General features: G+C 32.0%; 3 protein-coding genes and 1 long non-coding RNA gene across 7 annotated transcripts; 1 reads left to right on the top strand and 3 right to left on the bottom strand.

Moving 5' to 3' along the window:
- Positions 1-152: 152 nt before the first annotated feature.
- On the bottom strand, positions 153-2,715 carry mrn (general transcription factor IIH subunit 4 marionette). Its single transcript, XM_015934577.2, has 7 exons — positions 2,137-2,715; positions 1,927-2,058; positions 1,488-1,863; positions 1,313-1,396; positions 1,109-1,238; positions 686-993; positions 153-612 (listed from the first exon to the last, which is right to left on the bottom strand). The coding sequence occupies exons 1-7, from the start codon at positions 2,382-2,384 to the stop codon at positions 502-504; spliced, it is 1,389 nt and encodes a 462-aa protein (XP_015790063.2). The 5' UTR covers positions 2,385-2,715; the 3' UTR covers positions 153-501.
- A 240-nt stretch (positions 2,716-2,955) lies between these two features.
- On the bottom strand, positions 2,956-3,772 carry LOC107366940 (small ubiquitin-related modifier). Its single transcript, XM_015934584.2, has 2 exons — positions 3,429-3,772; positions 2,956-3,301 (listed from the first exon to the last, which is right to left on the bottom strand). The coding sequence occupies exons 1-2, from the start codon at positions 3,591-3,593 to the stop codon at positions 3,161-3,163; spliced, it is 306 nt and encodes a 101-aa protein (XP_015790070.1). The 5' UTR covers positions 3,594-3,772; the 3' UTR covers positions 2,956-3,160.
- Positions 3,773-4,914: 1,142 nt separating this feature from the next.
- LOC149093295 (uncharacterized) lies at positions 4,915-14,317 on the bottom strand. Of its 4 annotated transcripts, none has more exons than XR_016199435.1 (8): positions 13,378-14,317; positions 13,049-13,288; positions 11,892-12,713; positions 11,213-11,488; positions 10,312-10,393; positions 8,513-8,650; positions 6,090-8,418; positions 4,915-6,031 (listed from the first exon to the last, which is right to left on the bottom strand). It is a non-coding gene; the product is annotated as an uncharacterized LOC149093295 (long non-coding RNA). The 4 variants fall into 4 exon arrangements; XR_016199436.1 differs by lacking the exon at positions 8,513-8,650 and having other exon boundaries at positions 10,221-10,393; positions 13,378-13,645; positions 14,249-14,265; XR_016199433.1 differs by lacking the exon at positions 8,513-8,650 and having other exon boundaries at positions 10,221-10,393.
- fuss (SKI family transcriptional corepressor fussel) lies at positions 5,875-12,243 on the top strand. The gene is made up of 5 exons (XM_089268561.1): positions 5,875-6,077; positions 6,182-6,436; positions 6,511-8,476; positions 11,331-11,430; positions 11,920-12,243. Exons 1-5 carry the CDS (start codon positions 5,875-5,877, stop codon positions 12,162-12,164), a joined length of 2,769 nt encoding a protein of 922 aa, XP_089124687.1. The 3' UTR covers positions 12,165-12,243.
- Positions 14,318-15,387: the final 1,070 nt, after the last annotated feature.

Raw genomic sequence — 15,387 nt, 5'->3', positions numbered from 1 at the left:
AAAAAATTGACATCAATTAAACATAAACTCGATTTATCAAACCAAATATATTTGGCCATTTCGCATTTGGCTATTTTGTTTTGACTCTTCTGAGGTGCAACCAAACTATCGACATGAAAGCAAAGAAATAAGGATTGATAAATACACTTGAATTGAAATGCGACTCAAATATTGGTTTTTATTTACATTTGAGAAAACAAATACATAATCATGAATCATTGATAACTTGTTTGTCTGAGGTTTGATCAGCACATTCAAAGACAAATTTGAATGACAGTTAATATTTGATCAATTTGAAATTAGACATTTACAAGGCACTTGGAATGATGGAGTTTTTACCCAATGAGTCAAGATTTGAATGGCAGAAAATTTATAACAAAATTGAGGATGAGCGCTTTGAAAGAACTTTTTTTGATGAAATAAAGATATTCATCGTATATTGTGATTGAATTGGATATAAAATAAACGGGCTAAAATGAGCATATAAGTATAAATAGTAATTTAATGATCTTTTTTGTGCCTTTTCCAAAACCGTCTAACATCTTCGTGTCCCGCCACGGAAACTACCATCACTCTTTTACTTGGATTGTCCCAAATTAAGTTACCAGCGTCCTGAAAGGGAGTAAGAAATATAAGTTAAATTGATACAATCATTCAGAGTTATTAGGTATGAATTAGTTCGTACATTTGCATAATTCCTAAGAAGCGAGAAATCTCCTTGAGACAAAAATTGACTGTATAGAAATCCTTCTTTGAAAATAAATCTATCACGCTCAATTTCCCAAAGTCTTATCTGATCGACAACGGTTGGAGGTATTTTTTTCATTTTAGGATGAGCATGGGCTCTGAGAAAGTTTATTATTTGCTCAGCCGTTATACCATTTTTGAGAGCTTGTCGGACACTGTCACGATTTAGCAAACCAAGTCCAACATTGGGCAATCGATATTGCATTTCAGTGAATAAAGCTACCAATGCCATCTGCAGAGATGAATCTATGATAAAGTGAAAATAAGTTATTATTCATTATTAATGAATCATTAATTCTAACACGATAACTAATGTGATGTGGAAAATAATAGAGTGAATGGTGTGGATAAAACAACTCACTTGTGTATGCAAAGACTCGATAATTGGTTTCAACGATGATAAAGCCTTCACGGCGAGAATCAGTTCGTGAATTAGATGCGCTTGTTAGATTGATGACTAGCTTGGTTGGATAAAAGCGTCCATCTTTACGCTAAATAAATAAAATTGATAAAGAATAAGTAAGTACATTGTAATTTGGAAACAATCCAGAAGAAAATATTTTACCTTTCTTTGATATATTAACCCAAACTCTCTGAGATGTTGAAGAAAGTTAGACATAGATTCACTAAGACATATCGTTGAATAGTCCTGCAATATGAAGAGAAAGAATAACAAAGTAATCAGTAATCAAATTAGCCATGAAGGCAAAAAACAAAGAGGTTCAAAAATCGAAAATTACCTTCCCGAGAGTTAAAAAACTGATTTGAAAAAGGAATGTTAAACATTCAACTAAGTCTAAGCCTTTACTTTCTACCGTGTCTAAATATTGTAGCAAAAAGTACCAAACTTGAGATTTAGTATCCATTAACAAAAACTGAAATCCATCGGCAGTGATGGCTGGAAGTTTATCTTGAGCTGGCGAATCATATTTGATCAAACCAGCATGTACAAGAGTTTTCACAGTGTCATTGGAGATGCTTTCATTATTCCCCTGAGATCCAACCATAAAATGTAAAATACATTCCCATCTTTCCATGGCGTATTGATCAAGAAAAGCTACATCTCTTCCATGTTTATCTTTATCATCGCATGGTTTAATAACCCAAGGATCACCACTGAAAAGATTAGAGGATAAAGTGATTATTATAGGAAAAGTTAAGTTTAGCCGGTTTACTTACCCTCCTAAAAGTGCCACTTGAAGGTTATTCTTGAAAGTATTATTTAATTTAAAGCCGGGTAAGCCACCGTGAATTGGAGATTCTGACCAAATTCTCAAATCAGAGAGTAATTGTACTGACTCAAGATGCTCTCTGTAATTAAAGGAAAAAGAATGAGATATTAACCCTCTGAAGAAATATATTCCATAGATAAAAAGATGTTTTACTTACTGCATTGAACTTTGGCTGACCCATGACGAGATGACATCCTTTGGAATACCTTGATCAACAAACAACAATCTGATGACATACTGTTTAGCTAAAGGGGGTAGCTGTCCAAAAATCGCCAAGCAACATGATGAGCTTTTGGAATAAAGTTTATCAATAGTAGGTGGATTCAGGTTCTTAACATAATCACCGAGATTGGAGGCCCTAATGCTAGTTTTAGTATTAGTCAATGACAAACTTGTGGTTGACATGATGAAAACTGATTACCATTGGTCTCCAAGACGAGTAGAGCACATTAAACAAAGTGTAAGCAAGAGATGAATAATACTCACAACAAAAAATAATTAAAAAACAAGCATGAGGTAAAAAAAGCCAGTGGAACCCAAACCGGTTAAAGATTGTCCCTTGTGAAACAACAAATTGTTCAATTTAATTTGACGACACCATATTCAAGAAATAATTCAGTTGACTTCATAATGCTCGAGGTAAGTTCATAAACTTGAGAAATAAAATTAGGCGGACAAATATTAATTAAAAATTATCTTAAACAAATGAAAAGCCGAAAGGTTAAGAAAAGCTTGAAATAAGGTTTGAATACTTGTTGCCAAGGGAACACTTTCAATCTCTTCGCTTCTGCTGCTTCTGAACATTGCTTCATTTCAACACATCTTAATATTTTTTCTCCAAAATTCTTTCACTTATTGACCTTATATTTCTTCCGTTGGGATTAAGGAACCAGAGTTTAAACTAAACTCTAAGATATAGCTAATATTTAAAGAGAGCGATGTCCATATAAATGAGTATCAATGCTTGTTAAATGAGTAAATAATTACAATAATCATTTATTAATAAATGTTTATTTGCTGTATGAAGCCTGAAGATCCAATCTTTGAAGTGTATGCTTGTAATGTTGAGTTGAAATTAAGAGGAATAGTAGATGAAAAACGACGTTGTTTTATTCGTGGTGCTGGTATTTTGTTTGGTTGAGTTTGAAAGAGACAAGATGATAAACGACATGAATTAAACTCTAGAACACCAATTGGCCGCCGGATTGTTCCTGATAGACTTCGATTACATCATCATTTTCCATTTCCAACTGCTTAGGAGTATCACTGTCATTGATTCGTCGACCATCAAATAGGAACCTCAATGAAGTAACTGGTACACCCTGGAATTGAGGAAAAGAGTAGAGAAAAAAAAACAGACAAAATAAGATAGAGTTAAGAAAAAAATGTGTGCTTTTCAAACTAAACAAAGGAATGACAAAAGATAATTTTTGAAAAGGTTAAACTTACCACTCGTTCACTATATGACCTTTTTAATTTACCCATTTGGGTGGTCATTTTGACTCTAAAGTGAATTTCATTTGAATCTTGGCCGACTACTTTAAGCTTGATGTATTCCGAATTGGCATCACCGCCGCCCTCAACATTAGATTTGTTATCCTTTGGAGTTTCCATAATTGAACTAGATTGAACAGTTAATGGTGTTAACCTTTGCTGGTCAGAATGAAAAATAGGAAATAAGGGGAAGGTTAATTAGAAGAAAAAAAGAAAAGATGGTACAAATGATGGTTAGTTAGAAAAATAAAATGTAAAACAGTGTGATAATCATAAAATCTGTTGAGTAAAAGTCAGGAATCTAAACTCTAATGGCTGCGCATTGCCATTGGGCGCTATTTCTTAACACACGCAGCCGCAGCTTACTTATCGAGATTTCACGCTTTTTGAATTTTCATTTTCAGATCAAAAACTCGTTGATAACTCAATTAATGCTACTAACTTTATCAAATATTATATGACAGCTTTACTTAAAATTTGCTTGAAAGATTTAGCGTCTTTTAATCAGTTTTCTTGAAATTAAAGTGAAGATAGATGAATCTAAACTTGATTAAGTGAAAAGCTCTTATTATTTTTCGAATGTTAAAATTGATTAGTTGCTTGATTTGAAGTGATTATCAATAAGAATGCTTGTTCTAATGCTGACATCATCCATTAAGATTCAAGTAATTCACCATAAACAGTTTAATAAAGTAGAAATGTTGTTCAAATTATCATTTAATCAAATTCGAGCTAGAATTTAGTTTCGATAGATGGCCACAGATGGCCCTACATGGATGAATGTTGTTTTTGGACTTTTTTATTTTTAAATTGTGTAAATTGACATCAAACAATTTTTTGCTATTTTTTGTGATATATTAAACATAAACAGCATCTAACATTGGGTACTCTTAATAATTAAAGAAAATAGTTGAACCTGTGATTGTTTTGTTAAGAACCCAGTAAGACTCATTAATAATTAGTGAGTAATTAGACAAGTTACACTTTTGCGATTGAAAATTCCTTCCTTTGTTGATATTATTAAAAATTAAAATTATATCCCTCATTTGGATTTATCGATTGATCTGAATTGATTTATGTTCAATCCCACAACTAAAAATTTCAGTTCTCTCTTTCAACTCTAAAAGTGTAGTTTAGCTTTTTTAAAATTTTTAATGTCGCTAATATCTGGTGACCATCTTTAAAGTGTAAGAAATGTGAAAACCAGCTCAATAGGATTAAGAATCATCAGATTCTTCCGTAAATGTCTACCTCATTCCCTGTCTTATTTATAGTTTTATTTGGGTGTTTAAAAGACTATCACACAAATAACTCATTTGAATTAAAATGACAACAAAATAGCGTGAAAGTTAAACATTTGAAATCCAAGACATTTATGTGTTTAAACAAAATGTTAAATTGTATACACATCCATACAAAATATAAAGTGTAAACTCTTACATCAAGATCAATATCCATTTAATTGATTATTCAAATTAAGCAACGTTTCGACACCTTTTTAATAGATTGTAATTTAAAGGAAGATAGAAAGCTAAGAAATAAAGCAATCTATTGAATCAAAAACTCTAAATTTTGACTTGTTTTACTTTAAAAATATTTCCCTCCAAGTCTCTGTAATAATAATGATGAGAACTGCTAATATCAGTGTTGTTAAAATAAGATTGGGAATAGTTAAGAGGAAAGATAACAATAATAATCTATTTGATCCAATGAAGCAACAAATAAGTCAATCAGATGAGAATATATTTAACAACATTTAACAGCATTTAACAGCATTTATAGAGACAGAGAGTATAATGTTAATATTATTATACATCTATGTGTCCATGAGTGAGGGTATTGAGTATATTCATAGCAAGAGGCTGGTAAAAATTTTATTTCATCCAATGGTAAACATTTTAGGAGGAGTTTAAGCCCAAAATAATATGGATGAGCACAATGTTAACTGAGTCTAAACTAGATTCTGTGAATGGTTAACAATCAATTGTTGTAGTCATTTTATGTCAACTAAACACAACACATATTAATAAAGTTGAACATTTTCTAAGTCAGTTGACTTGCTTGTTATAAACCAATGTTATCACTTGATTATTAAACTTTTATAGCTTTCATCTTAACTAATCTAGTCTAATGTTTAACTATAAACAAATATTATAAGTTATACTGTAAATTGTGTTATTTAATAACAAGTCAACGATAATTTTGTTTCCTTTAATTAGTTCTTGTTTTTGGTTTCAATTTTAACTAATCATTTTTCACTCCTCCTCAATGTTTCCATTTCATTTGTGAGTGTTAATGTTTCCTCGAGTGTCAATCTGTACATCATATCAAGTAACCCGTTGTGGGTTTCCATAATTGATTTTAATTGTCGCCATTAACAGTTAAATAATTGTTGTGAGCCATGCCAACAAACGAAACTGTGCAAAGTGATACAACAACCAATTATACGGTTTCATCGACCATCAGAAACAGTGAAGTACGAACTGTAATGCTTTATGGTGTGCCTATTATTGCATTAATTATGGACGGAGTTGAACGCCTTTGTTTAGCCCAAATATCTAATACATTATTGAAAAATTTCAGTTACAATGAGATTCACAATAGGTAAGTACGCACCTTTATTACAATTGTTGCTATTGTCCGTTAAAATTTGTAAACAACTTTTTGTTCCTGCTTTTTGTTTGATTCAATCTTGGTTATTTGCACAGGAGAGTCGCACTTGGCATCACTTGTATCCAATGTACACCAGTCCAGTTGGAGTTGTTACGTAGAGCTGGAGCCATGCCGGTCTCATCTCGACGCTGTGGTATGATAACTAAACGTGAAGCTGAGCGACTTTGTAAATCATTTCTAGCTGAAACTCAACCTCCTAAATTGCCGGAAAATTTTGCATTCGATATTTATCACCATTGTTCTTGGGGCTGTAAAGGTAGTTTCATGCCATCTCGGTACAACAGTTCAAGGTAAACGAATCTATTGCCTTTAAATATCTTTGATGTTAACACCTTTTCTTTCAACTTTTGTTCCGATATAATAGAGCAAAATGCATAAAATGTACCTATTGTGGACTCTTCTTTTCACCAAACAAATTCATCTTCCACTCTCATCAATTACCTTCATCGAAATATGTTCAGCCCGATGCGGCAAATTTCAACTCTTGGCGACGTCACATTAAATTAGCGGGAAATCCTTCGGAAGATGTTTGTTTGGTTTGGGAAGATGTTAAAGCAATGTTCAATGGTGGAAGTAGGAAGAGAGCGATGTCTTGTGGATTAAGTAGTGGTGGTGGTGCGAGTGCAAGTGGTTCAAGTCATCATCATTCATCATCTTCAATTTCATCAAATATTGGAAGTTTATCATCTTCATCACCTTCATCATCTTCTTCATCAAATGTTTCCTCTTCTCTTAACCGTATATCTTCATCTTCGTCGCCCTCTTCATCAGGTAATAATCCTACTAGTCAACATCATCAATCCTCTTCATCGTCCTCATCCTCTTCAAACCAACATCAACATTATGACAAAAAACAACGACTTGAAAGTCCAATCAATTCAATCGAATCAACACCAACTCCTCCTCATCACCCTTCAAATCTTCATCCACATCATCTTCACTCTCTACCACCACCTACATCATCATCTCAACACCTTCACCACCATCATCGACATGTTCACCCTCACTTATCCCACCATGTTCATCCAAACTCCCTACTTGATCCAAGTTTAATCAAAGGATTGAATTCTGCAGCTACCGGGTCAAATTGTTTACCTCTATCTTCACTTCCAGTCAAACCATCGTACACACTTCCAGTTCCTACCATGAATGCCCCAGTATCATCTTCATTATCTTCATCGTCAACATCAACATCGTCAAGACAATGTTTACAAACGGATAGTTCAAGAGATAACACCAATCCCCATTTAGGTTCACATCCACCACCGCAACCACTTCCAATTTCGTCGCTTTGTTCCACACCAGGAGGTAAAAATTATAATGGTACATCTGCTCACCTCTCTCCAGTGGACTTTAGATCAAGCTTTGCCGATTTAATGACATGGAGCTCAGGCGGTGGTCTTAAGGGATCATCAAACTCCTCAACATCTCCAGCTTCTTCTTCGTCCTGGAGTATTCCCTATGGATGTGTTTTTTGGCCTCGTTCACCAGCTACAGCGGCTGTAGCCGCTGCTGCTGCTGCCGCTGCGGCAGCCTCATCTGGTTCTGGTGCATCAAATCGTCTTCCCAATGATTTATTATATCCAGTTATGGATGCAACTGCAGTTGCTGCTGCCGCTGCCGCTTCTGCCACATCCTCGTCGAAATCGTCATCAATTTCCAATCATAACATTCATTCACCTCATGCTTCACTATCCGATGCTAGTCCTCATCATCCCCATCATTGGTTAATGCCAATTGAAGCAGCCGCTAGTTCATCATTCCTATTATCATCAGCTGCGGCAGCGGCAGTTTCACAGAGCCGTTCACTTATGGAATCCTCTCCCTTTACAAATGGACAAGGTTCGCTAAGTCACATATCTGCTTTTAAACCAATCAATATAACAAATAAATCGGCTTCATCGTTGTCATCCTCTAAACATAACAATAGTGTCAATCAAATTTTACTATCTTCCTCTTCCATGCACGGTGAATTAACACCTCGCTTAAAGGACGATCAATTGTCTCCAATTCCAATCGATTCACCAGCAAATTCACCAGTTAATGATGTAGATGATGTAAATGAACCTTCTACTCGTATATCTCCTAGTCCAAGTGATACTGAAGCTGATGTGATTGATGTCATTGGTAATGATGAAGGTGATGATGTGGATGAAGGTGAAGAAGAAGTAGAAGATGAAGACGAATCCTGTCTGAAAAATACTCAAACCAATCGCTACAAGAAGACTAATATTGATGAAGTTATTAAAAAAGAGCCACCAGTTAAGCTGACCTGGAGACAAGAAATGTTAGACAAAAATACAAAAAAGGAAATTAGTAATGATTTTGATGTGAGTAAACCGTTTAGCTAATATCTTATATCACACCTGATATTGATTAAACTTCAAATTGAGCCCATCAAAAATTAAATTGTGGTTGGTTAAAATTGTATTGATTACACATTTTCCATGAAAATTGTTGTTCTCATTGTTCTTGTTCCTTGAAAATATTGGAACATTGCAACACTATGATTTGAAAGTGTAAATGAAAAAGCTAATTGATTAATTTTCTGGTCAATTTACTTGCAATTTTGATTTGACATGTTATTATAAAAAAAGTAGATAAAAATAGCAGGATAATAAATTGACCTGTTCAAATAGTAAAAGGTTCAATGCAAACAAATTTGTAACTCGTTTGACAGTATTTGATTTAACCTTTAACCTCAAATTGTCAACATTTGTCAATTGTCATTTCCAGTTAAATAGATACTTGACACAACAAATAGCTATACTGAAGCAGTCAAGGAAAGTTTCAATATAACAGCTAAAAAAGCTGAAACCAAATCAAAATCAATGTTACGCTTGGTTTAAACAACAAAGTTGAAATGGATAAACAGAAATGAAAAGTTAGTGTCATTTGATTATCTTCACTATCAATTGCCATCAATCTAAAGTTGAGATTCTCAGGGGAAAATTCAGGTAAAGTCCAGTTTATCATGTCTTGAATCGAGTCTTCAACATAAGAACAAAAAGGTTAAAAAGCTTTTTATTTAGATCGATCCATTTTTGACAATCAAATTATCAACAAAATCTTAGACATGAAATCAAGAATTGAAGATGAATTCAAAACTTCGAACAAAAAAAATGTATTTTGTAACATTTTTCACCTAACCTTTTACATGACAATTATGGATTGATTAAGGGTTTGTCTTTGAAACAATTTACTCGTTCCAACTCAACAAATCCCAATCTTTTATTTTCAGTTGATAATTTCATCTGGGAATTGATAAAAAAAAGGCATATTTTAACTCCTCTTTGACTCTGAATTTACCCTCACCTATTCATTTAGACTTTAATTCTTGATGAGTATTTTACCTTAATTAGTTTTCTTCATGACTTAATTGTAAACAGCTTTTCGAGTCTTTTTTCAAAGGTCAAAAATACAAGTAAGTCTAACTGGGAAAGATTTGATTATAAGATGCAAAGGAGACAAAAAGTTGACTTTCTATTACCATAAATCACATTGAATAGATAATAAATTATCCTGCTTTTTGTTTTACATGGTTGTTTGCTTTGTTTGCCTACAATTAACTTTGATTGTAGCCAATGATCAGGTTGTGTTCAGTGTTTTTTGTGCAAACTTTCAACTTGCATTTCTCTTGTTTTTGACTAAACTCAACTGGAAACATGGTTAAGTGACAATTTTCATGGGAAATAAAAGTCAATGCTAACCATTGATCAACCATTAGCTACTTTTGTTCAACATCAATCAATTTCCCTTTGTCTTTCCATTGTCCCAGAATCTCATTTTAATCTTATTCAAACTTTATTTGTTTTAATGGTAATTCAAACAGTCAATTTCATTCATCATTGTCAGTTTAATCAACATTAAAACAAATGGTTTGTTCAGGCAAAAAAGATGCATGAAAATCATTGAAATTGAAGCTATTCAATATTTAAAGACAAAATACTTCTTCCTTCTTGGATTGCCAACTGAAACAATCAATAAGATTCAGTATATTGAACTTTAAAGTGTCATTTAAAAATCTAATTAAGCTCAAAGAGTTACTTAAGACAATTAAATTGTAAAGCGTACAGATAAATAACACTGAAGATTATCACTAAATAACTCAACACAAAACTTGATCAATATCGGGAAACGGAGAGTCAATTAAGTTAATTAAAACCTTTTGCTACTTTTGTAACAATTTCATTGTAACAATCAATCAATCTGTGTTGAATCCAATTGAATAGACCAAGAAATTACATCTAAAAATGAGGAAGAAAAGAAAAGAAAATTAAAATTCATTCAATCTCAATCAAGAAAAGTGTAAAATGGAAGGAAATTTTAAATTAAACTGTTTAAATGTTAAACAATCAATAGTATTGTTGTGAGATTTACTTCTCACAATTGTAATCATAATGATAATGTTACTGATGAAAGTAATAGAGAAAGAATTAAGTTGATTGTTTAAGAAAACATTTTCAAGGTTTGTTTTGATGGTTGACTGTATATTTTGAATGGGAAATTGCAAACCTTTAGGTAAACACAACATGATTGAAAAGATGTTACAATAAAATTAGTCTTACTTTACTTTCTTTATCATCCGAACTCCTTCATCATTATCTTCATCTTTTTTTCAACATTTTCATTTATTCTGGTTCTTCATCCTTAAGATGGAAGATACAGAAGTTTCAAAGGAAAATGTCTTTCAAGAAAATAATACTTCATCAAAGGGAAGATGTACAACATTTTCATCCTCTAACTATTCCCATGTTGTTTTTACCTTATATTGATGAATGTACATATTAAATGAAATCAGATGAGAAAGATAAATGTAATACAATGAAAGAGTAAGCCTTTGGAGGATATTTTTTTTCATATTACTTCAGGTTATCAAGTACATTATTATTATTATCAACCTTTTCTTCAACATTTTATTTGAGAGAAACTAATTTTAATTGAATTCATTGTATGTTGAACATGCTCAATGTTCATCATGTTCACCATGTTCACTGTTATAGGGTTAACTCAAAATTACACAATTGGCTAATCATTGTTAATTTAGTTGATTGTATACAACTTACATTCCAATAACAGTTAATTAAATGTTGACATGAGTTAATTTTTTTTCTTTTTCGTCCTTTTCTTTTCCATCTTTTTCCATTAACCTGAATGTTTCCATTTTCATTGTTTTTTTTTCAGAAAAGTGAAGCTAATGAACGACCAACAAAACAATCAACTGGTTTAATGGTTCCATCCAATTTAGCCCTGGATTTATCAAACATGGGATCAATTTCAAAAGGTAATACCAGCAATTTGTATTATAATCAAGTCCTTAGCAGTTGTCAATCGATTGAAATCTAAAAAGAAACAAAAAAAATATTAGAATCTATTGCTACAAATTGAATAGTGGATTAAGATTGTTAGTTAACAAGAAAGTTGCGTGTTGACTATGGACAAGCTTTTTTAATCATTAACCATGGTTTTTGGTTGAAAATTGTTTGTTAATTGTGATAGCTGCATCGACAATTGACCATCAATATTGTAAAGGTTAGCGTGATGGAAAGATAACGTTGATTTATCAATCAAATTATATTCATATTGAATGAGACATGTATAATCATGAGTGGTTAGCAGTTTGCTATTGCTTGTTAACTTAGTTGGTTATCAACTTGACAGGCAAATTCAATCAATCGTCTTACAACTCATAACCAATCAATATTAATGGGTCAATGTTTAGTCATTAAATATTAAGATACTAACCATTTGTTTGTCTAATTATTGATTACAGGAGATGATTTGAATCGGTTGATGTTGAATGGAAGTGAATCCCGGCAAAGATTGGAAAAGGAACTGGAATTGATGCAAAATCTTGTTCTCAATGGACCTTATAAATGTAATCCAGCCAGTGGATACTCGTTAATCGGTGATGATCAAGGAAGATCAGCTGAACAATTAACTCGGGATGAGATGCATAAAAGACTTCAATTCGTTAGTTTACTTAAACTTAATCAACTTAATTACTATTCCAGTTAGTCATTTTACTGAAACATTTCCCTTTATCCACCAAGAACAAAAGTACATATCAAGATCCATCAGCATGTTATTTCAGTTGCGTTCTTACCAAAAAACATAACCCTTTTGATCTCATGATCTAGAAAAAAACAAAACAAACAATTAGCCAAATTAAAATAGAAATCATTAAATCATATCATTAAACATGTCAATTAGTAAATTGTACTTCTTTCCAGCACACATAACTGTCTTTATGAATCATCTATGTAATGTAAAATAAATGAAACACATTCATCAATAACTCAGTTGATCTCATATTTGAAATGGAAGTAATTATAAATTGTAAATAATTTGATTAAAATTTTCTTTCCTTCATTTGACAAACGGATCCATTTGCTTATAGATGAACTTATCCAACCACTCATTTGAAATGTTGAACCAAAGTTAATTAGGGTTTGTTTCAAGACTAGATCATTATAATTAGATGGCAAATCAACAATTTTCGGTCATAATCCTCTGTTCCTCTATTGATTACGATGTTGAAGCATTTCATGGATTGAAATCGCGAATCTGTAAATGGTGGAAAAATGATTAAAGTTTGAGATTAATAGTTAGATCAAATAGTAAACTTTGATTGATTGATATTCTGCAAATATTATGTTGTATTACTTGGTAGGAAAATGAGATGAATATACTGTAAATAGACCAAAATCATTAACTAAATCAATGGTAGAATCGTAATAAATAAAATATCACATAAAGCTAGGGAGTTGATTATTGATAGAAGCATGTAAACCCTGCAAAAGTGATTTAGTTTGATGTTGATTCAAATTGAATCTAAACTTGACAATAGTTAAGTGTCATTTAGCATATAAACATTGGAAAAATGTAAATGGTAAACTTACCTTAATGGTCCAGAAGATAAAGATGGTTAAAAATGTTTAAAAAATCCATTTTCTTGTTTTTTCACCTGCTTTCATTGATATTATTGATATTATTAATAATAGTAGTAACCATTATAGTCATTGTCAGGATACACGTATTAACGCCTCTCCGTTCAACATTTTTCATTAGTAATCTATAGTACATGAAAATTAATAATGACATGATAAAAGTAATTCATCCACCCATCGATTCAATAAAATCTGTAAATAGATAAAAAGCAGAGAGAGAGAGAGATATTTAATATTGAAAAAACAAAATTAAAGTTAATTGTAAGTAACTCTTTACCCACTTTGTCTTATTTGATATTGAATGTTATATAATGAGAAAAGGCCTTAATAAACAAACAGGAACGAAAGGTTAACCATATAATCTCGTGTTCATGTAAGTCAAAAAATTTTCGTGATCCGCTTAATGGTTTTCTTGCTCATTCAACTACAGTTACAGACTTGATATTAGATTTCAGCTAATGATGATAATGATGTTAGCGATAATGAATAACATCCAAGGCGTCAACAATCAAATGTAATGGTGACCATATAGTGCACGGATACATATAGCTGTGTAAACTTTTCAATGAGCCACAATAAACCCTCTCAAATTGTCATGCCGTGGGATTAGCATCTTGGCTATTTTGCTATAATTTTGAGGTAAAATAGCCCTTTTACGAATTTGGTTAAATTTTAAATTTAATTTTGATATTTAGCTTGATAATTTGGTATCACATTGAGTTAAACGATATTAAGCGTCCTATCAAAATTTGTCTAACTGGAAAAGGAATTGCTAGAAATTGTTCACTCGGTTGCCAAGAGTCTGTGAAAATTAGGGAAGGCGACAATTCGAGAGGGTTTACAGTAATAATAAAGTCATTTGCCTCTGTAAGTGTGACTGGGCTTGAGTTGGTTTGGTGTGACCATCATTATGATAGATTATTAGTTAATTGTGATACGTGAGTTGAACAAGAAGTAAGATTCCAGAGAGTTGGAGTGAGATGGAGTGTGTGTATCATCCATCCATTTATGATGTGTGGGTTATAAGTTAAGTGAGTGTTAGAAGCGTTCAAAATTTAAACGCCCATCGACATAGATAATAGATACTTGGTTATTGACACCATATAAAAGGTAAATTCACCATCAAAGAATAACCATCAACCAGTAAATCACCTTTAAACACGTAAATTGTTTGCATGATTACACGTAAAACAATAGGAGGGAAACTGTTAAACAGTCAATTTGAAGCAAAGAGTAAAGTAGGAAGAGACAGCAATTTGGAAGGTAAAGACAAAAGTGTTGCCTTATCCCACCGGAGGGCACAAATTGCAAGAAAATCAAGAAAAAGTCTTTTGCTTCAATCAAATTTGTTTATTTTGCGGCGGTTAATTTAACAATATTTTTATAATTTTACTTTATTAAAACACCTTCATTCAATTTTCCAATTAGCCCCCTCCAGTGGGATAAGGCAACACTTTTGTCTTTACCTTCCAAATTGCTGTCTCTTCTACCTTACTCTTTGATTTGAAGAGTAGGCAAGGTCAGAATGGTTTGTGTTTCCATTCGATCACAATGAAAAATCTGTCTAAACTGAATATAGATACCAACTGATAATTGATTAAACCTTAGATAAAATTGGATTTAATCTCCGGACTAATGAAATGAACAAATTAAAAATTAACAATAATTTACATAACAATACATAAGATCAATCGTACATATGGTGAAGCCAAGTCAAACCTCTTCAGAAGGGTAACAAGTGTGAAAGCTAATGAAGCGGGTAAATTGAAATTTAGATGAATCCTTGTAAATTGTAAACAATTGGATGAATAATTCAATTTAGATGTTAAAAATCAATTAAATTTATCTCATTTGTATAATTATTTATTCATGAATCGTATTCACTTTTAATTAGATTTTACCTGATGAGTTACAAAGCGTCAATTTACATGGTAATAGGGATAATTGTTACTGTTGTACCTTTCATATGTAACCACTAATTGTACATCAATGGTCAGTTAAAGATTAGCTTAATTGTTGTCCAAAAGAGAGATTCAATAATAAACAAAAAGCTGATGAAATTTACAAATTTAGTCACCAAAACTACGTGATTGTCGTGTTTACTATTAATGTGCGATATTGATTAAATAATAAACTGTTAATCGGTTCCATAAGGTTAACCATGAAGAGTATTAAAAGACATTTCACTAATCAATGTTGAAATTAATCTTGATTACAATTAACAATCTAGGAAAATTTAATTTGTCACGTTTAAATTACTACACAAGGAACAAAAAGATGAAAAGTTACAA

This window comes from Tetranychus urticae, chromosome 3 (assembly GCF_039701765.1).
Source record: "Tetranychus urticae isolate SD_2017Ah chromosome 3, NJAU_TeUrti_SD_1.0, whole genome shotgun sequence".
Taxonomy (NCBI): Eukaryota; Metazoa; Arthropoda; class Arachnida; order Trombidiformes; family Tetranychidae; genus Tetranychus; species Tetranychus urticae.
The sequence above is the reverse complement of the archived record's forward strand: the minus strand, read 5'-3'. Positions and strand labels throughout refer to the sequence as shown.

Bases quoted from the DNA above. Each gene is read 5' to 3' on its own strand.
- mrn (XM_015934577.2), bottom strand. From the start codon at position 2,384: ATGTCAACCACAAGTTTGTCATTGACTAATACTAAAACTAGCATTAGG. The intron at 1,864-1,926 runs GTAAGTAAACCG...TAATCTTTTCAG, and splicing joins CAAGTGGCACTTTTAGGAGG to TGGTGATCCTTGGGTTATTA. The intron at 1,239-1,312 runs GTAAAATATTTT...TTATTTATTTAG, and splicing joins GGTTAATATATCAAAGAAAG to CGTAAAGATGGACGCTTTTA.
- LOC107366940 (XM_015934584.2), bottom strand. From the start codon at position 3,593: ATGGAAACTCCAAAGGATAACAAATCTAATGTTGAGGGCGGCGGTGAT. The intron at 3,302-3,428 runs GTAAGTTTAACC...CCTCAATTCCAG, and splicing joins GGTCATATAGTGAACGAGTG to GGTGTACCAGTTACTTCATT.
- fuss (XM_089268561.1), top strand. From the start codon at position 5,875: ATGCCAACAAACGAAACTGTGCAAAGTGATACAACAACCAATTATACG. The intron at 6,078-6,181 runs GTAAGTACGCAC...TTATTTGCACAG, and splicing joins TACAATGAGATTCACAATAG to GAGAGTCGCACTTGGCATCA. The intron at 11,431-11,919 runs GTAATACCAGCA...TATTGATTACAG, and splicing joins CATGGGATCAATTTCAAAAG to GAGATGATTTGAATCGGTTG.